Source organism: Heptranchias perlo, chromosome 28 (genome assembly GCF_035084215.1).
Source record: "Heptranchias perlo isolate sHepPer1 chromosome 28, sHepPer1.hap1, whole genome shotgun sequence".
Taxonomy (NCBI): Eukaryota; Metazoa; Chordata; class Chondrichthyes; order Hexanchiformes; family Hexanchidae; genus Heptranchias; species Heptranchias perlo.
Window position 1 is genome coordinate 20,198,202 of NC_090352.1, and position 27,527 is coordinate 20,225,728.

The following is a 27,527-nucleotide window of genomic DNA, read 5'->3' on the forward strand; positions in this document are numbered from 1 at the left end:
TACAGGCAGCCACTGTCTGGGCTCATGGTTGAACAATGGTCACTTGGGAGAGGTACCAGAGGGCTGTCTACACCTGTAGAGCCGTACTCCAGCATGTCAGCACCAACAGCACAGGAGATGGGGGGAGATAAAAAGACAAATATGAAAAGCAAATTGTGGCAATGATTAAATTGGCCACACCAGTGTTGTACATAGTGAGAGATTAATGATACTGCAGGTGGAGCTTCAACACGCAGACAGAACCACAACAGGCAAAGCACAAATTTTTACTTGGATTACTGAAATACAGTATTTTTCACTGACGTCAATAAAGATTCTCCACAACTCGTGTTACATAGTTTCATCCACATAATGTAAAGCCAATCTCTATTATCTGTAGACTGATTACAAGAGACTTTAGACTCTCTCAAAAACAATGAAGCACAGAATAAAGAACTTACACGGCAGCCCTCTCAACCATGGTTTTAATCAGCTGCTGCAAGTGGCCCATCAGAACGGAGATTTCATCTCGCAGCCATATTCTCATATCAGTTACCACCTATAAAAATGTTCATTGTATTCATAGTTATGTACAGCTTGCAGTGCAGTTGTCCAAAAACTGTGCAGGATCCCTATACACAGGCATACACAACACCTTATATGCAAACAGTAAGCAAATGCTGCTCTTTAGGGCATCTTGGCATCTGCTACAGAAGCAACTGGTGCCCATTCTTTTCAAGAAGGACCTTTGTCTCATATCAAAAGACAGCAGACCCTGGATTGACATTTGACAGCTCATTGGCAAATATATAAAACATGTGAGCAGTATGTGCATGCTATCATAGTAAAACTGCACTTTAAAAGTATTAACTAAAGCTTGTATTCATCAATTCATCTGAATGTGACCAAGCCAGAAATACTTGATGGGCCTCTCTCAATGACTGAGTAATTAAGGCTCAGTAGCTGAGCCATACAGACCAAGGCGGCCCCCAGGTATAATCCACGGTCTGTGCTGAGTTAACTGATCTCAGTTAGCGCACCTCAGCACCCTTGGGCTAGGGAGGAGAAACAAAAATCACCTAGGATTCAAGCAAGGAATGATTATAAAATCATTGGTTAGGCTTCAGCTAGAGTATTGTGTCCAATTTTGGGCACCACACTTTAAGAAGGGTGTCAAGGCCTTGGAGAGGGTGCAGAGGAGGTTTAACAGAATGATAGTAGTGACGAGGGACCAGTTATGTGCAGTTATGACCAGAAGCTGGGATTGTTCTCCTTAGAGCAGAATTTAAGGGAAGGCTTAATAGAGTTCTTCAAAATTATGAGCAGTTTTAATAGTTGAGAAACTGTTTCCACTGGTGGGTGGGTTGGTAACCAGAGGACACAGATTTAAGATAATTGGCAAAAGAACCAGAATGGAAGCAGATTCAATAGTAACTTTGAAAAAGGAATTGGATATATAACGAAAAAATTTGCAGGGCTATGAGGAAAGAGTGGGACTAATTGGATAGCTCTTTCAAAGAGCCAGCAGAGGCTTGATGGGCCGAATTGCCTCCTTGTCTGCTGTAAGATTCTATCATTCTAACGCGAATACAATTTACCTGATCATTCCTGCTTCGACCAGTATGTAATTTTCCTCCAGCTTCTCCAATCAGCTCCTGAAATAAAAATTAAATTGCACAAAATGTCCTTATTAGAATACCCAGAGAAGTCAGTCACACACACACACACACACACACACACACACAGATAATGGCACTGGAGATCTGCCAGTGTGTTTGATACTAACTATATCTTTACATACACACTAGCAGATCTCCCATGGTGTTGCTCATGATGAGGCAGAGGCAGAGTCTTAAAATAAGGGTGTTATCAACAAAGTCTAATGGGAAAGTGTTAAGTGCATGCTACACACAAGACTTACCTTTTAATATATCTATCTCAAATACATAAAAATCACACCCAAATTCATTGAAATCAATAGGTAACGCAGCAATGGCTCTTCTTACTTCCTCCAGGAGGTGGCAATGAGGCTTCTTAAAAGGATAGGTTTTCTTCTACCCCTTACATGGGGAAATTGGCATTCTGCCCTTTCATACTGCTCTGGGATTTGCTGGGGCTTCCCCATATGTGAAACTAGGTCTGCCCCTATAGTATACACACACTCAGCTTAGCATCTTTAATGGAGAGAGGCAGTCCCATCTGCCCTGCCTTATTTTCCTTGGAATCTGCTCACTGGGAATCTGCCCAGTGCAGGGGTGCTCATGAAATCCTGGTGGGGCCTTCAGATCTCCATCAGCTGCCAGAAGGCCCCAGTCTTGGCAATTCAGGCCTGAAGCAGTGTTCCTTTTAGGCTTACAACTGAACCAGGAAGCAAGCCTGTGCCTGGAGTCTGCCTGGGCCTTGCAAGGGAGGGAAAACATGAACAGCTGCTTCCATACATGTGCAACTACTGGGAGCTCATTAGAGGAAAATTTACCCTATTACAAGAAAGGCTGTTATTCTTGTTCCACATGTGGTTCTGTAACATCTTAGCCTGTTACAACAAACATAGCTAAAAAACACCATTTTCTCTGACTAAGCACATGCACTAGTATGTGTGTACAAATGTTCTATTTGGTGCAGCCTTATTAACTAAAATCTTCCACCTCCTCCTTTTTTCTTGTTTTTGAATCAAGAGGGGAGGAGAGAAACGGGAGGGATGGGCAAAGAGAAAGAGAGAGAGAAAGAAAGAGAGAGAGAAAGAGAGAGAGAAAGAAAAAAAAAAATCAGCCAGACGTCCTGTTCCTAGTGGATTTCCAAAGACGTCTGGTCTTCGGTGCATCCCCCATCCCTCTGCTGCACAATCAATGACAGCGTGTTCAGTCATCACACTCCGGCACTCTGGAATTCCCAAACCCCTCCACTTTGCGACATGTCTTTCCATCTTTAAAATCGTCTCAAAATCTGCTTGTTTGACCATGCCTTCTGTCCTCTCCCCTAACTCTTCCTCCAACAGCTGTTCAGCATCTGGGCCCCCACCACCCACTTTGAGATGTTTCGCCATATTAAAGACACCTTATAAATACAAGGTGTTGTTGAACAGCATTAAAGATAGCTAAATTGAGGCAGTTACTTGGATAAAAAATTAATGATGGTTTATGAGCCAATCCCATAGTAATCTTAATAACTGTAACCTTCCAGTAAATATTATAGCTCATTTAATTCTTATTCGTTAACAGCAACATTATACACGAGCTCATTTATACAGCATAGGAACCAAACCCCTTTATAGCAAAACAAATTAAATGAAATAATAACAAAAACACATTCCCACTTTGTTAATCAGTAATTACATAGAACGTACAGCACAGAAACAGGCCATTCAGTCCAACAGGTCCAAGCGGTGTTTATGCTCCACATCAGGCTTAACTCTCCCTACTTCATCTCACCCTATCAGCATAACCTTCTATTCCTTTCTCTCTCATGTGGTTATCTAGCTTCCCCTTAAATGCATCTATGCTATTCGCCTAGTCGCCTTCCACATTCTAACCATTCTCTGTGTAAAGAAGTTTCTCCTGAATTCCCTGTTGGATTTATTAGTGACTATCTTATATTTATGGCCCCTAGTTTTGGTCTCCCCCGCAAGTGGAAACATCTTCTCCATGTCTACCCTATCAAACCCTTTCATAATCTTAAAAGACCTCCATCAAGTCACCCCTCAGTCTTCTCTTTTCCAGAGAAAAAAGCCCCAGCCTGTTCAATCTTTCCTGATAGGTATAACCTCTCAGTTCTGGTATCATTCTAGTAAATCTTTTTTGCACCTTCTCCAGTGCCTCTATATCCTTTTATAATACGGAGACCAGAACTGTTCACAATACTCCAAGTGAGGTCTAACCAAGGTTCTATACAAGTAAAAATAGCTTTAAAATAAATTCAGCATTTAGAAACAATTCTCGACAGAAGTTTTCTTGGGGACTTTAGCATAAAACTAAATTAGGATGAGCAAGTGAAGCTTGTCAGGATTTATCCCCTACCTAAAACCCAGGGTCAATGTGCACAATGTTAACCACCATTAGCTACTCTTAGAAATAATTAATGATTGTTATACTTGGTGACAGATTTGTTGACCTATGTACAACTAAAATATCAATAGCTTGTTATTGAGACTGAGTCTGATGTTTCCATTTGCTCATATTCCTTGGTGTGTATACATGAGCTTTGAAAAATAAGATGGATTAGCATCAAACCACAAGTCCAGTTATTAATCTGGTTATTTCACAAAAGGCTGTCACTAACGCAATGATGTCAAATTGCTATGGATCTTGGAGCAGATAGAATCTGGATCACAGTGGAAGTAATCGGGGTTATAAATTCAAACTGCATTTCCAAACCTATATCTGGATATTCCTGATTATTTCCAGTTACTGTATTATTCTTCAAAAGGAACCTAAAGTTTTGAAAAAGATATATTTTGTGGCCACCCTTACCTTTAGTCTTCGTTCATGGGCTGTATGAATGTCCTCATCTCCTTCATTAATCTGGAAAGTTCCATGTGCCCATTCTTCATAAATCTAAGTTTGAAACCAAAACCTTTTAGCATTGAATCTCACAGCCCATGAAGTATCATGAAGACTTCATTACTTCAATAGTTAAGCCAGTGATGCACAGACATTAGTGTATCAGGTTCACATGTCAGACAGGTAAGAGCATTGGTGATGGACAAGGTGTTCATTGCAAAGGTTCTTACCTTGTCCATTCCATTTAGAATTTGATCCATTTCAGTTTTTGTTACCAATCCTGCTTTCTCTAAAGCCTTGGCATAGGCCTTGCTTCCTTTAATATCTGCAGCCCACATTCGTTGATCATAAGATATGGAAGCATTAAACTTCTCCATAATTGGATCTATGTTTCCTACAAATCTTCCACCCCACAGTTTCGCACCCTAGAGAATATGAAATTATTAGCATTTATTACAAAGTTTCACTTGCAAAACATTCAATACTTAACTTACATAAGAACATAAGAAATAGGAGCAGGAGTAGGCCAATCGGCCCCTCGAGCCTGCTCCGCCATTCAATAAGATCATGGCTGATCTGATAACTTGCGAGGAACATGAATGTAGTTTACAGTTTTCTCCATTCCTCTCGGAGTTGGTGACTCATGCCGTGCTACTGTTCCACAGGCACCCCAATTACTTTGGTACCTTGCCCAAATAACCAGCCTTCATTTGAGAATGTTGGGAGGTTGTTCAACCATAGCAGGGTCATCACAGCTGAGGCTGATCCTGTCCTCACTTGATAACCACATGTCCATACTGCTCCAGTAAGGGTTACTGGATAGCAGACAGGAACAGGAACCTTTGCCAATGTTTTTTTTTCCGGTCCCTAGTCTGGTGGCACTGAAGCCAACTCTTGTACCCCTACTGCTGCCCCAGGGGAGATCACCTAACTCTGCATGCAATGGGGATTAAACCCTAGACCTACCTGGTCTATACAGTGCAGTACCACACCCAAGAAATAAGTTTACCCACTCAGTCATAGTTGAAGCATAAACAGTAAGTTAGTTAATGTGACATATTAAAAGTTTGGTATACTGAACTTTCCCAAAACTATAAAGATGCATCTTTAAACATTCTGGTTTCTCTCAATAACCTTGTTTTATGCTTCAAAACTGCCTCACAGAATCAGCCTGATAAGTTTTACACAAAATGTCAGTTACAGCTTAAACGAAGACAATCAGTTGGGAATAGAATTCCTCATTCATAACACAGGAGCAAATTTCACAATGTCTTGAAGGGAATTTTAAGCAGTCTGCTAGGCAGCCCACCCAAGAGTTCCAAGGAAGGAGAACAGCCATCTTCCTTTGTAAAATTTAGCATTATTCAATAATACAACAGAAAACACTTCCCCTTAAATGCACATTACACAATGAACTAAAGACAGTGGAACATCCACCATTACTCAACACAGCCTCCTTTAATTGCTCAATTATATCACAGAGAGTTGAGATGCAACAGAGCTACACTTCTATAACATAGACAAGGCATTTCAGAGCCAGGAATGCTCACCCGTAAGGAGACATTGGGTTGCCTCAGTATCATCAATTCAAAAGAAAAACAAAAGTGCTCCCTTTTTAGAGGGGCACAACTAATAAACACCCAAATCATACAAAAGACAAAGGAAACTTAGTGAAAATAACATTATGACTTGTTTTGCTATCAACTACTCCCCAGATCCCCAATGGTGCAGGGAAGGACTCCCACATAGAGAGCCCTATCCGATGGACAGCATGGGCCAGGAATGCTAATCACATGATCAATAAAAGCTTGAAGTTATTTTGTAACAAGTTAGACTGATGATGCTTTAATTTTCTTCTGGCCCCACATCCCTTGTTAGACTGGCAGGTTGGTCCAGCTCATCAACACATGCAGCTTTTGGTCAACCTATGAAAAATAACATGCATTGCAACACAGTGGAACAGCCACCATTACCCAACAGAGTCTCCTCAATTGCTTAATTATATGACAAATTCACATCCTTGAACTGATGGGAGAGGGTAAGAAATAAACACTGAACACAGAAGAATTGAGTACAATAATGGCATCTGCAATCATTTAGAATTTTTTTAAACCCCAGGTCAGAAAGAACTAGGGCAAAGCAGGGGAGGTTAAGGAGTATAAAGATGCCACTGGCATAAAAGACAACACAAACTGCTAACTCTGATGGGAGAACTGAGAGGAAGAGCTGAGAATAAGGAAATTGATGCCAAGAGTAAAACTGACAGAACAGAAACTAGAGCATCTCTCCTCTCTTGTGAAATACAGATTTTCATCCATTATCCTCTAGTTCTGTAGCATTTTTAGTGCAGGAAAGTGAGTGTCCCCTGAAAGTAATGTACTCAACTAGGAGTTTTTACTGAGTTAACCCATGTGTGCTACACTTGCTGTGACTATGAGCAATAATGTAATACTGTAAACAATGAAAATGAGGGCAGGATCTTGCTCAATTGTGATGCTTTCCATGGTGAAACGACCTTCCAATATTCACTGTCTACACTTGTACGTGAAGAATGAATAGCTAGCGGAAGAGTGGCTGCTCGTGCCCAAGTCTCCGTACCCTCCTGAGTCAGCACCTCCAAGAGAGGAGGAAATTGGGAGGAGAAAAAAAAGTAAAAGAGGGCAAAGGGAAATTCACAAGAGGAAGAAATACTGGACAATACCACCCCCCATCTAAAATATAGAACTGAAGACTTGCCTCTTGAATTAAAAAGTTGAGGGAAACATCTTACCTCTGAACTGGCCATTTCTAGCACTGGACTTTAAGGACTCCAGGTGAGTAGAAGGGTTTTCTGAAGCTCACGGGTAGGTGGAAGCCCGTGGAGAACGACGTGGAGCTTCGTTCTCGACCTGTCTGTGGAATAAACAAGTGTCAGTGTTTACACAACCCAAAAACAGTTCAGTATCATGTCAGGTCACTGATCTTTGGACGGGTTACCGCTCTCTGTAATCACACACACACCACCGACAGTGCCCGGGCTGACTGCTGTTCTCTGTGCCAGTTCAATCCTGATCAATTTCAGCCTCGAAACTCCGAGTGCCAGGAACCGGAAAAGCAAACCAGCAACGGAGGCTACTGGGATTTGTAGTCCACATCCAAACCTGTTCCATTTACTCCAAACTAATCAAGAACCACTCGCATCTGCCATCTCCTGAAGCAAAGGTGTCTCTGCAGATGGGCTCCAAGTATGGTACTGTACTGGGTGCTTACTGAGCTCTGCATTGGAAGCTTTATTCACTTTATTTTATGTTTATATATATGTTACAGCCAACTAAGTATAACAGTAACATCACAGCTTTTGCAAAGCCTTGTGCCACATTGTTCATGTAGGATTACCAAGTCCTTCCAAGATTGTCCTGGAGTGGCCAGGAATTAAAGATTAATTTTCTAGACACCACTGTAGCAACCCTGGGAAGAAAAATCATAGGGGCATTAAATAAAATTGTGTTTCTTTTCATTTTCTTTGAACACTTTTGTTCATTAGTTGTGTAAATATTGGTCATGGGGAAAAGGCTGTTAGTCTGGGTGGGTGGTTGAAGGTCACGTGATGAAGCCTCCAGGAATATGTCGAACCACACTTGGCAACCCTATTGTTCAGAGTAAAGCGTCCTTTAAATTCTTTTCAATATTTCTGTTCACTCTACCAAGATATGCATTATAACTGCAATAGAGAGCACCTGCAGTATCGATCAATTTGCTCCTAATAGATGCATTAAACAACAACCTGCGTTTATACCGTGCCTTTAATCTAGGAAAATATCCCATGGTACTTGTGTAATCCAAGAAAAAATTGAGATCCAGCAAAAGATGGAGATATTAGGAGGGGTCAAAGAGCAAAAAAAAGAACAAACTTGCATTTATATAGCATCTTTCACATCCTCAGAACATGCTAAATCGATTCACAGTTAATGAAGTATTTTTGAAGTGTAGTCACTGTTGTAATGTAGGGAACGTGGTAGCCAATTTGCGTACAGCAAAGTTCCACAAACAGTAATGCAATAATTGACCAGATCATCTGTTTCAGGTGTTGGTTGAGGGATAAATGTTGGCCAGGACACCAGGAGAACTCCCCTGCTCTTCTTCAAATAGTGCCGTGGAATCTTTTATGGTTTAACATCTCATCAGAAAGATGGCACTTCCGACAATGCAGCACTCCCTCAATACTGCACTAAAGTGCCAGCCTAGATTATGTGCTTAAGGTTCTGGAGTGAGCCTTGTTCCCACAGCCTTCTGACTTAGAGGCAAGAGTGCTACCAATGAGGCAAGGCTTTTTAAGGAGGGTCATAAAGGATGGGAGAGAGGTGGAGAGACGTAAAGGTTTAGGGAGGGAATTCCAGAGCTTAGGGTCTAGATGATGAAGGCACGATTGCCAATGGTGGGCTGAAGGGAGCGGTGGATGCATAAAAGGCCACAGTTGGAGGAACACAGAGTTCTTAGAAGGTTGTAGGGCTGGAGGAGGTTTTAGAGATAGGGAGGGGCAAGGCCATGAAGGGATGTGAACACGATTATGAGAATTTTTAATTGAAGGCATTCAGGGACCGGGAGCCAATGTAGGTCAGTGAGCACAGGGGTGATGGGTGACCAGGACTTGGTGGGGCTTAAGATACGGGCAGCAGAGCATTGGATGAGCTCATGTTTATGGAGGTGAAGGATGGAAGGCTGGCCAGACGAGCATTGGAGTAGTCGATCCTGGAGGTGATAAAAGCATAGATGAGGGTTTCAGAAGCAGAAGGGCTGAAATAGGGGTGGAGACGGGCGACGTTACGGAGGTGGAAGAAGGTGGTCTTTGTGATGGAGACCATATAGGGTCAGAAGCTCAGCTCGGGGTCAAATAGGACACCGAGGTTAGGAACAGACTGGTACAGCCTGGGACAGTTGCCGGGGAGGGGGATGGAACTGGTGCCAAGGGAATGGAGTTTGTCGGGTGGCGCGAAGATAATAGTTTCTGTCTTCCCAATGTTTAACTGGAGGAGATTGCAGCTCCTCCAGCACTGGATGTCGGACAAGCAGGGTGACAACACAAAGGCAGGAGAGAGGCCAAGAGATATGGTGGAACAGTAGAGTTTGCTGTCGTCAGCGTACATGTGGAAAAATACCTAATAGCAATGGCCTTCCAGGATCACAAGATAGTTGTCGGAGGTATGGTTCTTGATTTAAAGGGACAAATGGATATAACGTTCATGTTTGAAAGGGTGTTTTATAAGTGTTTCTGTCTTTTTTATGAAATATTTTTTCTGGCCCGCTGCGATGGTGAAAGTTTATTGCCATAGGCCCTGGTACTGCCATATTTTGATGAAGTCGTACAAATTGTGACTCAGCTTCTCTATGGGAAGAGGAAGAATCCTCCAAACCTCATATAAAGAAAAAAGGAAGAAAGACTTGCATTTATATAGTGCCTTTCACATCCTCAGGACCTCCCAAAGCACTTTACAACCAATGAAGTACTTTTTGAAGTGTAGTCACTGTTGTAATACAGGCCAGGGGTGCTCTTATCTGGACTAGTCCAAGAAACAGTGTCTATATATACTAAAATTACCCAGGGAGACTATGACAGAGTTGAGCTACATGCATCAAGGACACCTGCAGCCAACCTGTGCTGTAGGTAGGCAAGGTTATCAGCGAGATCAACATTTTTAGTTCTGTCTCCTTCCAGACTAGCCCAGGCATCATAGAACCATAGAACCATAGAAAAGATACAGCACAGAAGGGGGCCATTCGGCCCTTCATGTCCACGCCGGCTCAAAGAACAACCAGATGCCCATTCTAATCCCACCTTCCAGCACCCAGTCCGTGGCTCTGCAGCTTACAGCACTTTAGCTGCAGGTCCAGGCACTTATTAGAAGAGTTGAGGGTCCTTGCCTCTACCACCTATTCGGGCAGCGAATTCCATACACCCACCACCCTCTGGGTAAAAAAGCTTTTCCTCATGTCCCCTCTAATCCTTCCGCCAATCAGCTTAAATCAATGTCCTCTAGTTCTTGAACTCTCCGCTAGGGGAAACAGGAACTTCCTGTCTACTCTATCTAGGCCCCTCATAATTTTGTACACCTCAATCAAGTCTCCCCTCAGCCTCCTCTGCTCCAAGGGAAATAACCCCAGCCTATCCAATCTCTCCTCGTAGCTGCAACTTTCAAGCCCTGGCAACATTCTTGTAAATCTTCTCTGCACTCTCTCCAGAGCAATTACGTCCTTCCTGTAATGTGGTGACCAGAACTGCGCACAATACTCCAGCTGTGGCCTTACCAGCGTTTTATACAGTTCCATCATTACATCCCTGCTTTTGTATTCTATACCTTGGCTAATAACGGAGAGCATTCCGTATGCCTTCTTCACAACCTTTTCTACCTGTACTGCCACCTTCAGGGACCTGTGCACATGCACTCCAAGGTCTCTCACTTCCTCTACCCCTCTTAATATATTCCCGTTTACTGCATATTCCCTTTTACTGTTTGCCCTCCCCAAGTGCATTACCTCACACTTCTCCGGGTTGAACTCCATTTGCCACTTTTCCGCCCACTCCACAACCAATTGATATCTTCTTGGATTATACAGCTATTCTCTTCATTATCAACTACACGGCCAATTTTTGTGTCGTCTGCAAATTTGCCAATCATGCCCCCTACATTCAAGTCCAAATCATTAATATATACCACAAGCCCTGAGTCCTGTGGCACACCACTGAAAACGGATTTCCATTTGCAAAGACATCCATCGACTTTTACCCTTTGTTTCCTGTTACCGAGCCAATTTTGGATCTAATTCGCCACATTTCCCTGTATCCCATGGGCTTTTACCTTTCTGATCAGTTTGCCATGTGGAACCTTGTCATATGCCTTACTAAAATCCATGTAGACAACATCTACTACACTACCCTCATCAATCCTCCTTGTCACTTCCTCAAAGAATTCAATCAGATTTGTAAAGCATGACCTTCCCTGAACAAATTCATGCTGACTATCCCTGATTAAACCATGCCTTTCCAAGAGACATTTTATCTTATCTCTCAGTATTTATTCTAATAGTTTGCCCACCACCGAGGTAAGACTGACTGGCCTATAATTGTTCGGCCTTTCCCTCGTACCCTTTTTAAACAATGGTACTATGTTTGCAGTCTTCCAGTCCTCCGGTACCTCCCCTGCATCTCGTGAGGATTGGAAAATGATCCCCAGAGCATCCGTTATTTCCTCCCTGGCTTCCTTCAACAGCCTAGGAAACAATCCATCCGGCCCTGGTGACTTATTAACTTTCAAGGATTCCAGTCCCTCTAGTACTTCCTCTCTCGTTATGTTTACCTTATCCAATATTTCACACCTCTCCTCTTTAAATATTACGTCCGGATCATCCCTTTCCTTTGTGAATGCGGAGACAAAATATTCATTTAAAACCCTACCCACATCCTCTGCTTCTACACACAAGTTACCCTTATCATCCCTGATAGGTCCCACCTTTTCCTTAGCTATCCTTTTGTTCTTAATGTACTGATAAAACAATTTTGGTTTTTTTGCACGGTGCATCATTTGCACCATGCACCTGTGTAACAGCCACAGATATCACAGACTGATGAGCATAACCAGTTATTTCATCTATTTTCCTGCTTTCTGGTTTCCCGATGTCACCATACTGCTGCATTTCCTAAACCAGGGGGTCCTTGATGGTGATCTGCAATGTCAATTGCTCTTTCTCATCAGTGCCTTCTAGGACACATGGTTCTACCTCTTTAAACTTCCTAACTGCATCCTCTGGGATGTGTGTAGCTGTGCTGTGGCTTGCAGATGTCCTGTCCTGACCCACTGGAATTGCTAAAGGTTGTTGTTCCAGTCCTACAGTGACAGAAGAGTGGCACAGTCTTTTTCTTCTCTTCTATGTCTAGTGACACATGAGGCAACCCATTTCTTCCACTGCTTTTAATTTTAACAAATTGTGCTCTGCGTTGTTTCCATAATAGAGGCTCCTTTTTTTATGTGGACAAGTCATTAGCCTAACCAGGGGGACCAGCTAGATGAGATGGGGGGGACGCCACTCCACTCCCATCAGACGCGAGTACCCTGTTGGCTGTCAACCCAGTATTCAGAGAGCGGAACTCTCAATCTCTCAATCAACACTGGGGCTGTCTGGGGTGGGGCTTGAACCCATAACCTTTTAATTTCAATTCCAGGGTGGGAATGCTACCACTGAGCCAAGACTCACTCCACAGTATGCATTACAAGTTACAAACTGTATATGCCGTTGGTGTGGTTTTGTTTATGCCTGTGTGAGAGTGAGAAGGGGGACAAGACATAAGAACTGGTGGTACTAGCCCATATATTGGGGGTGGCTTCTCTTACCCCCTTGGTGCCTCATAGGGTCGATTGCCTGGGAAGGCAGTCAAAAAATTGTGATTTCTGAGCCCACCTCTTTTTTCTTGTATTCAGTGCCATCTTAACGTGCGAGCAGGAGTGGTCATAACATGTTGTAAGTTCAAGGGGCACGTGCACAGTGACAGACATGTATCAAAGCTGCTGCCCATCATAGTTATCATGATGGTACCATGCAGCATGCAAGTAGATTGTGTTCCAGTACTTCTATGTGAGAAGCCTTGGAATATTGGTGTGCCAAGGCTTTCCATTGTAATTTGTGCTCTGTGGGACTCCATGGTCACAATAAAAGATCTATAATGTCGTGTGCAGTCTTGGCATGGGCCAATTGTACATGTGCAACAGGTTGTCTGACAACACATTGCGGTGTGCATACATAGGCCATGAATTGGTAAATGGAACTGATGGGTATGTTTTTGAGGCAGCTTCCTTAAGCCATCTCACTTTTTTTCTGTGCCCATTCCCGGGTTTTGCAAATTGTGTATGTGGAAGCGAGTGTGGCCGCCCACTCCTGCCATACATGCTGTCCCGGTGTCCTCAGGGGAGAATGCCCCCCTCCCTCCTCTCCTTTGTACCCACCTCATACAGCAGTGCTATCACTCGACCAGCTACCAAACGGAAGTTTAAGTGCTGTAATGCTCCACTACCAGCCCACAGACTCCGTTTCCTGCTTCAACATTTTCTTGTCCCAGCCATTGGGTATTGCCAGCCACTTTCTTGCCCCAATAAAGGTTTTAGAAAGAATTCCAGTCTTTTCAAAAGCTAATACAATCTTTACTCCTATAAACAACAACTTACTTTTAAATGTTTCTATCTCTGTGATGGTTTCCATCGTCCCTTTAAAGGCTGTAATTTCCCATCGCCTCCGGGACAGGAGCTCACCAGTTTTATCAACATTAGATTGACCCCAGCAGCCCCAGCCAGGCCAGCATTCATCCAGTTGGACGGTCGCTAGTCTTGCTGTTCTTACCTCCTGCTGGGTCTGTGCAGGGACCAAAAATCTACCCTGCTGTTTCTCACTGCTTCTGTCTATCATTCCACCTGTAAATAAATCTAACTTTTTGTATTAGCCTGTACACATTGCCTGATGGCATTGTATTTCCACCTTTCAAAGAAATCAGGACAGTTAATGGGATCCTACGAGATCTCCAGTGGTGCAGACCATAATTGGGGGTAGTTGGATGTTATCCAGCTCAGGACATATGTTAGGGCATATCTTCAATGGTTCCATTATAATCGTCACTAGTGTGAGTTGAGGGAGGAAGGAAGGTAAGTGGAATGAAGGGGTGAATCTGGTGTAGTGTCCAGGTGGGAGAGGCCTGGGCCTGGGGGTGTGGGTGATTTTAACTTTGAGTCGATAGTCGGAGTTGGCAAAGGCAGGCAAGCAGGCAGATGTGACAGAAGTACTTCAGTTTGCTATGTGTCATGTTACGAGGTCTTTTGCGCTTCCATTGTTCAGCTTTGTGCTGTGGTAAAACTGAATTGAAGCCTCCCTGGAAAGAGGGAGGGTCCCTCCTAGTCAGCATCTGCTCCTCTCATCACCTCCCAGCGTAAGGGAGCAAGGAGCAGGTTGAGAATGCAAAGAATGCAAAAATCATATATATTTGAATTAAAAACTTCCACCCATGTAAAGAACAATGCACAATGAGCTGGGCAATCCCAGGTAAATAGTCATATTGCAGAGTACAGAGCCCCACCTGTTTCCAGTGTTGATAATGGCAGATTTACCAAAAATAGAGCCTAGCAATAAAACGTGCAAAAGGATGACAAAAGCTGTGTTGAGGCTCCTTCCAGTGGCTATGGGTAAAGGCACTGTAATGAGGTCCATCTATTTACACTAAATTGAGTTCCTAACTGCCCCAGTGACTTTTATTTTCTGGATGCCTTTTACAAATGCACAGCCTGGAGCACTGAATGTAGAAATGCTTCACACAGCTTTGTAGTCAGCCAGGGTTCCTACTGATGTTTGCCATCTGCCAATATTGGCTGGAAAGTCCATGGGGGTGATTTTAAACCCCAAGAACGGGTGGGTTGGGGGTGGGTGGAGTTGAAATAGTTGTTTTCTGGGTCGCGACCGCAACCCGGCTTTATTTCCGGGATTAACGTCGGTGCGGAAAAGTACAGGCTTTCCACTGGGAATGCAAAGTCCGAAAATTTTGCGACCCCCTATGTGTCTGGATGCTGGGTGAGGACAAGTTTGGGTTTGACGGTGCTGCCTTCCATGATAGGATCACTTGTCAAAACCCGCTGCCAAAGCGCACAAAGAATATTTACTTGAATGAGATACCAGAGTACAACTGGCAACTCCAGTGAGAGCAGCACCTTTAAGAGAGGAAGGGAGAAAATAGACAATAAAAGATAAATATATTGAATACAGAATAACATGTATTCCTTATTAAACATTTTAAAAAGGGCTGAATAAAGTAAATCATTTGATGCTGTTTATTGCTTCTCAATGTAAACATTACAAATATAATCTATGGATCACATGACTGGAGGAAAGGTAGTACAAGGCCTTCAGGTGAATGGGAATTACTCACTGTTTTATAGAATCTGTGTTACATTCATTTTGTAATTGTTCAGGTGATAAATTGAGTTAATGATCTAAGTTATAAGGAACATATTGTGGAGGTAAGTCACAGTTTGATGGACTGAAAAATAGAGCCATGTTATGATCGTGCATTTATTTATCTCACAGCAATATTATATCCCACCAACTGGGGGCAGTATTGCACTTACTGAAAATTGGAAATAACCCCTCGGCTGATGCTGAAGTTGGTGACCGACCATTTTGCCATTAATTTATGTTTTGGAGCTAAAGGAGAACACATCTATGGTTATGTAAAGGGGAATAACACATCTATGGTTATGTAAAGAACATTTCTGTGAGTATGTGCTGATTCTTTTTATTTTCAAGCACTTGTTTTTCCATTACAAAAATGAGTACATAACTGTAAAAGTGATTGATAGTGTAGTGCTTTGGTATATAAAAAATACTGTCGAAAGATGTTCTTTGTGAGGCGATGGCCCTACATGTTGTTCCTCTTCCCTGCATTCTCACTGTGTTGAAATTAAGACTCGTTGCAGCGTCTCCTTCTCTAACTCATTCTTTCATGGGACTTTGTTACTGTGGAGCTTTTGACCTTCACTGGTTTCCAGTTCTCCTACAAATTTTAGGTCATTAAAACCCAAGCTTTGTGTCACCTGGTTACTACTTCTCGTCTACCTCATCTTCTTTCCTGCTGTTTTCTATTTTTAGTGCTGTCCTGCAGTATGGATCTTGGACTTTCACCCAGATTTGTCAAATAGGAAAAGTATTGTCCATTACTCAAAATTTGCACAAAATCACGCTGATTGCAAATCACAGGGTCTGAACCCAGGAGTGAAAGACCAGAGACCAGTGGCATCACTGACATTCTGCATTCAATATATTTCTTTTTTAATTGCCCACTTTCTCCCTTCCTCTCTTAAAGGTGCTACTCTCACTCCAGCTGCCAGTTGTACTCTGGCACCTTATTCAAGTAGCTATTCTTTGTGAGCCTTGTTCTTCGCAATGAACTTTGCAATACAAACGTAACTATCTTCGTAACACGTCACAAGGATAAATATTTGGTAACTTTCTTGCTTCTTTAGTTTGCTCCTGTAGATGGAAAAGATAAGGGTCAGCACAGCTTTAATGAGGTTTTGTGATTGAAGCAGTGTGTTCTTATTGACTGTGTTGAGTGATATGAACTGCTACTGAAACAGAAGACAATTCAATACTCAGAAGCATAATTCTGTTACTGAATAATCCACTCTCAGATAATTGAAACCGATTATATTTAGTTAATGCCATGGTATTATTGTAGTTCTTTTTCTTAATTTCTGTAAAGCTTAGCACAAAAGGCCCTTGTTTGAGTTGAATCTGCCTTTGGTATAGGGCTCAGACAATGGACCTGGTGTATTATCTGACAGGAATTATTTACCTGCAATGCTATGGTTAACCGTAGTGATCTATAGGCTACATTTTACTATGATTTGTGTTTCACAATGAGCTGGCAGAAGTTGTATTTCCATAAGTGAGTCGGTTTTTTTAAGTTTCTCCAGATGGATCGCTGTGTTTTGCTCCCTCTGGTGGCCCAGCTGAGTACTGATAAAAGTCACCCAACCAAAAGCAGGTAGATTTGAGTGACAGGCAGTGCTGAACTCAGATTTTGTAGCCTTCTGTCATAGAATCTTAGAAAGGTTACAGCACAGAAGGAGGCCATTCGTCCCATCAAGTCCATGCCAGTTTTAAATCAAGAGGCCCAATGATTTGAGCTGTAGGCAACTTGGAACATTATTTCAATTATAGGCTGCTGGTTATTTGCATGGTATAGATACATAGATCTAGAATGGAATTCAGCCACTTCCTGTGGGACAACCAAGGTAATACTGTATTTATTAAATTAATTTTGAGGTTGAAGAGCCTAGATTTTGTGGCATTAATCAGGCTGGTGCTGGTGGGACGACATGGGATGGAGATGTGTAATGCTGGATCTCTGACAATTTAGTCTTCCACCTTCTGCAGTCATTTCTGGTGAATGAAAATACCTGTCCATTTTTAGACAGGTGCATGAAAATGAGGTGGTGTCAGACAGCCTATTTTCCTTCATTTCCGCCACATTTACACTGATTCCTAGTACAAGAAACACGAAGAGTTAGCATGCAGGTACAGCAAGCAATTAGGAAGGCAAATGGCATGTTGGTCTTTATTGCAAGGGGTTGGAGTACAAGAGTAAGGAAGTCTTGCTACAATTGTACAGGGCTTTGATGAGACCTCACCTGGAGTACTGTGTACAGTTTGGGTCTCCTTATCTAAGGAAGGATATATAATTGCCTTGGAGACGGTGCAATGAAGGTTCACTAGATTGATCCCTGGGATGAGAGGGTTGTCCTATGAGGAGAGAGTGAGTAGAATGGGCCTATAATCTCTGGAATTTAGAAGAATGAGAGGTGATCTTATTGAAACATACAAGATTCTGAGGGGACTTGACAGAGTAAATGCTGAGAGGTTGTTTCCCCTGGCTGGAGAGTCTAGAACTAGGGGGCATAGTCGCAGGATAAGGGGTCGGCCATTTAAGACTGAGATGAGGAGGAATCTCTTCACTCGGGGTTGGGAATCTTTGGAATTCTCTAGCCCAGAGGGCTGTAGATGCTGAGTCGTTGAATATGTTCAAGACTGAGATCGATAGATTTTTGGACTCTAAGGGAATCAAGGGATATGGGGATCGGGCGGGAAAGTGGAGTTGAGGTCGAAGATCAGCCATGATCTTATTGAATGTAGGAGCAGGCCCGAGGGGCTGTATGGCCTACTCCTGATCCCATTTCTTATGTTCTTATTTCTGGTGAATGAAAATGCCTGTCCATTTTTAGACAGTTGCATGCAACTGAGGTGGTGTCAGAAAACCTATTTTCCTTAACTTCCGCCTCATTTGCGCCGATTCGTATTCACACTGGTTGGATACGGGCGTCATGGAAACGGCAAAATAGATTTGGATGGTCTAGATTTAATTTTAATAGGTGCAGTTAATACCTTATTTCTCGGTCATTTTTGTTTTTTATGCTCTTGTCAACTATTTTGTCAGCTGCCTCTGTGCATTTGCCATTTCTGCATCTCACCTCTATTACATATGAGGTATATAGACTTTTCCCATTTAAAATCTCCCTCTATCCTCGTTTCTTGGCCAAAGAGGCAGAGGAGCAGCAGAGGGAGGTGAGCAGACTGGTGAGGCTACATCAGAGTCATGTGGCATTCACCCACCAGTGCTTCCATACCAGAGTATGTAGGCACCGAGAGACCGCACCACCCCGTGCGTCCATTCCTGCCATGCCGATAGTACTGAGTACTGCCTCCATGTGGCACTGTGGGAAAGCAGACCTAACGGTACCAATTACATCAGTGAAGCCCCATGTGGTGATTGTATGTAACCCATCCTCAATTCTTTCAATGCTGGAAGAGACAGTCCACTCTAATTTGGTACCCAGCCTCTGTGGCAACAGTCTAAGCATCCATGGAAGAAGCACTGGCTGACCACTGGGTCTCTGTCAAAGGGTCCTCCACTGCACATATCTCTGAAGCCGCCACATGCTCCCAAGTGGACTGCAGTGCTTCACAGGTGTACAGCATGATGCTGCACATATGGATAGTTGACTTTGCCACTGAATTCATCATCTGCAGCACACTGACCTGGCCTCCAGTTCCTATGATGTTTTAAAAGCAATATCTGTGAAATCTGGAACTTCAGACTCTTCATCCAAGGGATGGCATATACTGACCCTGCAGTCTGCAGTGTCTTCCTCCTCATGTTCCAACACTATCTGCTTCTACTTGCACTGTGTGTGGAACCTTATTCCCTCTAGCTCACTCTCTAATTCCCATGGGGTGGATGTCTGTGGCTGATCCTTGCAAGAGACAGAGTGAAGGCATGTGCTCTGAAGTGCTGTCAAAGCCTAATCTGATTAATTCTGTTTTCTCCGGCACATTTCGAGGAAGAAAAGAGGAATAGTATTTAGAATGGAATGCTGGGGAGCCATCTAGTTTTGGGATTTTTTTTGGGCCATTTTTCCACAGAAATTATTTGGATAAAAAAGTTACTTTTAACGTTGTGTATTTAAAAGGATAGTATTCAGACAAGATTAAATAAAGAGGCTGAGATGATAGGTAGTTAAGATGTTAATGAACTAGCTTTGACATTGTTTCCTCGTAGACTGTAAATAATAAACAATTCTATTATAAGTCCATCGACTCCCACAGCTACCTTATTTACACTTCCTCCCATCTCGCTTCCTGTAAGGACTACCTTCTCCCAGTTTCTCCGTCTCCGTCGCATCTGTTTTGACAATACCACCTTCCGCATCAGTGCTTCCGATATGTCTTCCTTTTTCCTCAACTGAGGATTCCCCTCCTCTGTAGTTGACAGGGCCCACGACCGTGTCTTTCCTATTTCCCGCACTTCTGCCCTCACCTCTTCCTTTCCCTCCCAGAACCATGATAGGGTCTCCCTTGTCCTCACCTTCCACCCCACCAACCTCCACATTCAACGTATCGTTCTCCGCCATTTCCGCCACCTCCAGCGCGATCCCACCACCAAACACATCTTCCACTCCCCTCCCCTTCCAGCATTCCGAAGGGAACGTTCGCTCCGCGACACCCTGGTCCACTCTTTCATCACCCTCAACACCCACTCTCCTCCCCACGGCACCTTCCCGTGCGAGCGCAGGAGATGCACCACCTGCCCCTTCATCTCCTCCCTTCCCACCGTCCAGGGCCCCAAACACTCCTTCCAGGTGAAACAGCGATTTACTTGTACTTCTTTCAATTTAGTATACTGTATTCGCTGCTCACAATGCGGTCTCCTCTACATCGGAGAGACCAAACACAGATTGGGTGATCGCTTTGCTGAACACCTCCGCTCAGTCAGCAAGCGTGACCCTGACCTGCCGGTCGCTTGCCATTTTAATTCCCCGTCCCATTCCCACTCTGACCTCTCTGTCCTCGGCCACTTACACTGTTCCAATGAAGTTCAATGGAAGCTGCAGGAACAGCAGTTCATCTTTCATTTAGGCACTTTACAACCTTCTGGACTCAAAATTGATTTTAATAGCTTCAGATCATAACCACTGCTCCCATTTTTTTGGTCAGCCAGTGCTGGTAATGGATCTGCTGCTGCCATTTACAGCTACTCCTGATCAATCATTTGTTTCTTAACCTGTCCCATTACCACCCTCCTTGCCTTGCACCATCATCCCTTTTGTCATTTAATCACTCGTGCCCTCTACCCTAGCACAGACTTTTCCTTTTGTTCTTTCCCCCCCCTCCCCTCCCTTCCCCCCCCCCCTTTCCCTGGTTCTGTACTTGCTCAAAAACTTTAACTCTTTTAACATCTTCCATTTCTAGACCATAAGACCGGAAGAGATAGGAGCAGGAGTGGGCCATTTGGCTCTTCGAGCCTGCTCCGCCATTTAATGAGATCAGGGCTGATCTGATTTTTACCTCAACTCCACTTTCCCGCCTTTTCTCCATATCCTGACGAAAGGTCATCGACCTGAAACGTTAACTCTGTTTCTTTCTCCACAGATGCTGCCTGACTTGCTGAGCTTCTCCAGCATTTTCTGTTTTTATTTCAGATTTCCAGCATCCGCAGCATTTTGCTTTTGATTACTATTAATAATAAACAATTAATTGGCTTGTCTTGGCAATCGAAAACACCTCACACCCATTGTATTTTAGCCCTGATCACAGAGATAAAGATAAAGGCTGGGACACAGGCTGGTGGTGGGACTCAAAGGCAGTCAAGTTTTTGGGGAAAACTGAGAGGACAGTTTTTGGAAACGGAAAGCCGCAAGGCTGTCGGACAACAAAAGGTTGTGAGAAGGATGGAGTGCAGTGGAGAAGAGTAAGAAAGTTAGTTTAAATCAAGCAAGATGGCCCATGGATGTGGAGTATTATAGCCTATTCTTTATTTTTGTATTATTACGTAAAGATAAGTTATACTGATGGAAAAAGTTGACATCAAAGCAGCATTCTATTAGAGCCAGCTATGGCTTAAAGGTTCACGTCTGCCCCATAATGGCCAGCAGATAGTATTTGTTGTCACTGGCTTGTTTGCTTCTTCTCGAGTCGTTGGAAGAGGTATCAACCTCTGAGAAGTACTCGGTGTCTGATACGGCTGCATTTGTGCCAGCTTACAAATGTATAGTTGTTTTATTGTGGGCTTGGCTGTAATAGGAACCGCATTGCAATATGAACAAGGTGGTTTCTACAGCAACAGGAGCTGCTGTCAATAGTGCAGAATCCTATTAGGAGACAGTGTGAGTCTGATTACAATAATGTATGAAAGGAGTTAATAATGTTAGTAGTGTCTATGGGGAAATGTGCCACACATTGTTAATGGAATGCTAGCAGGCAGTGGAATATATATACAACCACTTGCATTTATAAAATGCCTTTAATGTAGTAAAACAAGTCCCAAGGCACGTAATCAGACAAAAATTGACAGAATTGGTGAACAAATGTATGGTGTAGATATTTAATAAAGGAGAACTTTGAACAGGTTGCTGCACTGCACTTTTAACATAATGTTCTATGTTGAGTTGGGACTGCTTGGTGCTGATGATACAAAAGTATCATTAACATCTGGTGTACATTAGGGATTTCAGTTGTGTGCTAGGGCAGTTCCTTCACATTCTTTGGCCTCATTGTGACACTTTATCAGTGTCCAGGGATGACATCATCAACACACATTGTTTAGTTTTTTTCAATAAAAATAAATAGGACATTGTAGTTAATTTGAATTGTTTGTAATTGTTTGATCTTAAAAGGTGCATTTATGGTGCAGCTTCCTCTTCAACATAGTATAAACTGAACATTTCTATTTTTTTAATACAGAAAAACAGGATATCAAGTCACTTACGACAACTGGTAATTATAATTTTATCCAACATACAGAGGGCTCAATTATACTGGAATTACAGCCCAGTTTTGATTGGCAAAATAAACTTATTTTCACATTAATCTTTCAACATAACAAAGGAAAAAGCTGTGTAGAAATGAACATTTTAAAATGGGCGTAAGAGACTAAAAAATTAAACTGAATTTAGCTCTCTCTGTTATTCTTTCATGCAATCGCCATTCTTTATGTCTGACCTTAGACATCGAGCGCAACCAGCCTGTTCAAGTGTGGGGAACATGACAGCTGAATCTGATCTACTGTGCACCTAATGTAAACAAACCTCCCAGCAGGGGTTACTGAATAGCATTTGTGAGGGGGAAATCCTGGCCCAATTTCCCTTGTTAGGCCAGAGATACAGAGGCCAGTTGTAGAACCTGCATTGCTGCTGTCCCACGGCTGAGATCGATTAAGTCAGTTTAAACCAAGGAATGAACCTGTAGCCTTCGTAGTCTGAATGGCTTTGTTTATTTGGCAAATGAGTCGTAATGAATCCCCATAATGAGTGCTTTGTATGTTTGTAGATCTTTAAAGGAAAGTAAGATTTCCCCAATGGTACGATTTCACACGTCAAGAATTTGACCTTGGTGATTACTGACAGCTGCTCTTGTGTTCCCAGTTTAAACATGGTGTAATGATATATCAGTTTGAGTATGAAGATGTAGAGATGTTCCCTACAGTATAATTTCTCAACAAGTCCACAGCATGTCAGTGAAATGTACTGAACCCACCGACAATAGATTGATTTTTCTTTGGCCTGTCAAACAGGGCCACAATATCTTATTACTGGGCAGATTATAGGATTTGCAAAATATTGAACTTATTGAAGTAGTTTTCTTGAGGATTCCACTCTTGTACCAGCTTTCTCAGTTATCTTTGTTTGCATAGATCAGATGTGCTTAAACAAATCAAGGAGCTGAACATGAGTAATTGAGAAAAGCTCCCTACTCTTACAGACTAGAGACTCCTTAGTTGCTTTTGAAGCACACACGAATTCTTACTGCAAGTGCATTGTGATTGACTGCGACCTTTTTGTTGCTGCTAATGAAATTGCATTCCCACAAATCGCAGGTTTAAAATCTTTGTAATCCACAACTTTCTTAGCAGTTCATTGATATTGATGAGAAACCTGCTTTACTCCCTTTTTCTTACGAAGACAGGACTATTGGCCGTCTGGTGTCTAAATGCAGTGTCAGCTTGGCTCAGTTAATAGCACTTTTGTCTCTCAATCAGTAGGTTCACGCAGGGACTGGAGCATATAATCTAGTCTGATGTCTCAGTGCAGTACTGAGGGAGTGCACTCCCCCTGGAAACTCAAACAGGACAACATTCCTTTCTTGCATTTCTGGTAGAAGTACCTCCAACGTAGCATCTGTAAGAGGTAGTATTCTGCGACACTCTCCAGCCATCTCAATGTTCTTTTCTGCAGCAAGATCTCCTGACCAATAATTTCCCTGCAGGCCAACAGGTACACAGCCCCTTTAAAAAGCAGTCGCAATCCTTTAAGAGCTGGAAGAGTGAGTAATTTCCTGAACCGTGTTGTCAGCATGCCCGATCTGAGGTGGAAACTCCCTATGAATATGTAAATAGGCCGACCGTGGGGAATCGCATGAGGTCAGTCGTGCAAGATTTTAGGAAGCAAAAATCTTCAGTACCAGGACCAAAAAATATGCCTTTACCTATTCACACACTGCGGGAGGTAGGCGGAGGGGCTGTGCTTTATAATATGGGATTCTATGTAACTGTTATGCCAACAGTAATTACCCATCCAGTAAACTGCAAACTTTGTCAAAAACAGAAGTGACTAATAGTCATATAATGACAGTGGATTTAAAATTGTGAAGGACACACCCATCCATATTTCTATAAAGATTAACTTAAACAAATTGATTCACAGAAAGGGGAGTTTTGATCAAACCAGCCCTCCGACATTTCAAAACCTGTCGCAAATACAAAAGAGCTAAATTTAAATTAGCGAGATGTTTTCAAACCAATGTCTTTACTCTGCTGGTAAAGACATTTTTCCTAATATTGGTTTTATGTCTGGAACAACCTATCAAGTGGGATACTGGAGGCAAAAACATTAAGGATGATTAAAGTAAAGCTAGATTGTACAATGGGAAGGTTAGCATATGAGAGGGATGAACTTCAATTGTTGTAATAGCCTTTTCTCGTCCTTGACAATTTTTATGAGCCTTGAAAGTGTTACTGACTGAAATGCTTTGGGCTGATGTTTAAGAGAATTCGTCTGCTGATAAATTGTTTTATTGCCATGGTTTATGCCACTAACACAGTTTAGAGGCATGCAAATGATGAAGAATATTTTATCCTCTTTCCCACAAGCAGCAGTGTAAAAATTTTGCAATACACTGTTCTGAACAATGCAAGGACAGTATTTATACACCTTTGTAGATCCTGCTACTAGAACTGTACTGAACTTCGAGCAGTCTCATCTGTCTTGGGCTCTTGCCATCTTGCTGGCAACTCAGTGATGCTTCACAGCCTTCTTTTAAATGTTTTTAATTTATTTTCTCACCAATTTTCTCTCTGAACTGAAGATGTTGGGGGAAAAAAATTGGATAAAGCCTATTTCCGGGCGTGGGTAGCCCGGTTCACTATTAACCCACACCCGATGGCCACTGTGCAGGCAGGACGAGACTTTCGAACGGTGTAAGGACTTACCTGCAAGCAGCATTGGAAATCAGCCTTGACACGAGGATTCAGCAGGGGGAGCGCCAATCTCTTAAAGGCAGGCTGTCTCTTAAACTCTCTTAAAGGTAGCCGGTATCTGCTATTTGCTAAAAATAACACTCTGCAGTCTATACGGAGATCAGAATGGCACACGTAAAACACAGATGCAGGTCCCATCCTTACGTTTACAAACTGATGAGTTATGTTCAAACATTGAATAAAGGTTGCACACTACCACATCCTCCAATGCACCAAGGTTCTCTGCTGATGCACTTGGTGCAAGAGGTGGACAGAAGGAAGGGCATCCTATATCCACAGGGGGGCAAGAGACCCTCCAGACATATGCCCAAAAGGCAGTGGGAGGCAGTCAATGCCAGGCGCATAGCAGCACGAACATGGATGCAATGCAGGAAGAAGTTCAATGCTTTGACACGAGTGGTCAAGGTGAGTGAGGTCAACTGTCGAGTGCCGTCTCCTACCAACTACACCACTAGCCGCATCCACTGCTCCATGCACTACACCCCCCATCACCCACCTACCAACAAACTCTTTCAATCAATACTCAATACTTCCAATCAGATGCTTCCTCTCACCATTACACATTACCACTGTTGCAAGCCACCCACAACTCATAGGCCACGCACATTGGCAGCTATTCAACCATGACAGGCACATCACCCAGACACATGTCCCGCTTGCTTGCAAGAGAAGGTGGTGCATTACAGGAGGCAGCAATTGGCAGTGGCATTTAGCCCCTCGAGCCTGTTCTGCCATTCAATGAGATCATGGTGGACCTGTGACCTAACTCCATATACCCGCCTTAGCCCCATATCCCTTAATACCCTTGGTTCACAGAAATCTGTCAATCTCAGATTTAGAATTTACAATTGAGTTAGCATCAGCTGCCATTTGCAGAAGAGCGTTCCAAACTTCTCCCACCCTTTGTGTGTAGCAGCGTTTCCTAACTTCACTCCTGCACGTCCTGGCTCTAAATGTTAGGCTATGTCTTCGCGTTCTGGTATTCAAGTATAGGAGAGCTACAAAAACAGTTACAGATGTATCGGCAGCCAGTGGCAATAATCCAACAACTAACCTGTAAGTCCTGCATGGTGCCGTTAAATAGCGCTGGTGGGGGTCCTCCAGGCAATCTAAGACATGTTCAGATGGTCGTGGTTAAGACTGTGCGTTGAGTTGAGTGTTAAGTTCCAAAATGTTGTCTATCACTTTAAATCAGTATTGCACACTGATTGTATCCATTTTCTCCTTACTTTACATGCTTCTAGCGTTCCGTATTTGCGCATGCGCTAATGCCTATGCTAAGATGGCGTCCGGCGCACGTCACGCTGGAAACATGCTTGCGCAGCCAAGACGCCATCTTGGAACTTCAGGAGGCCGCACACCGCTGAAACAACGGGTGCTAGGCGGCCGATTTTCTAGCCCATAGTATCATTGTATGGTAACACACAGGTGGAGGCCATTCGGACCATCGTGCCTGTGCCGGCTCGTTGAAAGTGCTATCCAATCAGTCCCACTCCCCTGCTCTTTCCCCTTCAAGTATTTATCCAATTCCCTTTTGAAAGTTACTATTGAATCTGCTTCCACCACCCTTTCAGGCAATACATTCCAGATCATAACAACTCGCTGTGTAAAAACATGTTTCCTCATGTAACCTCTGGTTCTTTTGCCCGTCACTTTAAATCTGTGTCCTCTGGTTGCTAACCTTTCTGCCACTGGAAACAGTTTCTCCTTATTTACTCAATCAAAACCCTTCATGATTTTGAACACCTCTATCAAATCTCCCCATAACCTTCTCTGCTCCAAGAAGAACAAACCCAGCTTCTCCAGTCTCTCCACATAACTGAAGTCCCTCATCCCTGGTACCATTCTAGTAAATCTCTTTTGCGTCCTCTCGAAGGCCTTCACATTCTTCCTAAAATGTGGTGCCCAGAATTGAACACAATACTCCAGCTGAGGACTAACCAGCGGTTTATAAAGGTTTAACATAACTTCCTTGCTTTTGTACTCTATGCCTCGATTAATAAAGCCCAGGATCCCACATGCTTTTCTCATAGCCTTCTCAACTTGTCCTGCCACCTTCAAAGATTTGTACACATACACCCCCAGGTCTCTCTGTTCCTGCATCCCTTTTAAAATTGTACCATTTAGTTTATATTGCTTCTCCTCATTCCTCCTTCCAAAATATATCGCTTCACACTTCTCTGTGTTAAATTTCATCTGCCATGTGTCTGCCCATTTCACTAGTCTGTCTATGTCATCCTGAAGTTTGTTACTATTCTCCACATTGTTTACTACATTTCCGAGTTTCGTGTTATCTACAAACTTTGAAATTATACCCTGTATATCTAAGTTCAGGTCATTAATATATATCAAAAATAGCAGTGGTCAAAATACCAACCCCATGGGGAATACCACTGTATACTTCCCTCTAGTCTGAAAAACAATCATTCACCACTACTCTCTGCTTTCTGTCCCCCTTA

The 27,527-nt window shown here is 43.0% G+C and overlaps 1 protein-coding gene and 1 long non-coding RNA gene across 5 annotated transcripts in view; one reads left to right on the plus strand and one right to left on the minus strand.

Moving 5' to 3' along the window:
• Positions 1-7,555, minus strand: part of LOC137344902 (argininosuccinate lyase-like) — a 29,400-nt gene extending 21,845 nt beyond the window's left edge. Inside the window, exons 1-6 of one of the 3 annotated variants that reach the window (XM_068008164.1) lie at positions 7,452-7,555; positions 7,246-7,367; positions 4,706-4,900; positions 4,446-4,529; positions 1,578-1,634; positions 441-538 (exon numbers count right to left, since the gene is read on the minus strand). In XM_068008164.1, coding sequence (XP_067864265.1) covers positions 441-538; positions 1,578-1,634; positions 4,446-4,529; positions 4,706-4,900; positions 7,246-7,260 — 449 coding nt within the window. In that variant the 5' untranslated portion in view covers positions 7,261-7,367; positions 7,452-7,555. The remainder of the gene's footprint in view (positions 1-440; positions 539-1,577; positions 1,635-4,445; positions 4,530-4,705; positions 4,901-7,245; positions 7,368-7,451) is intronic. The other 2 variants (XM_068008166.1, XM_068008165.1) reach the window with 2 other exon arrangements.
• Positions 7,556-15,684: 8,129 nt separating this feature from the next.
• Positions 15,685-27,527, plus strand: part of LOC137344903 (uncharacterized) — an 82,870-nt gene continuing 71,027 nt past the window's right edge. Inside the window, exon 1 of one of the 2 annotated variants that reach the window (XR_010968489.1) lies at positions 15,685-15,753. This is a non-coding gene — a long non-coding RNA (uncharacterized lncRNA). Of the gene's footprint in view, positions 15,758-27,527 lie in introns of both variants that reach the window. The other variant, XR_010968490.1, reaches the window with a different exon arrangement.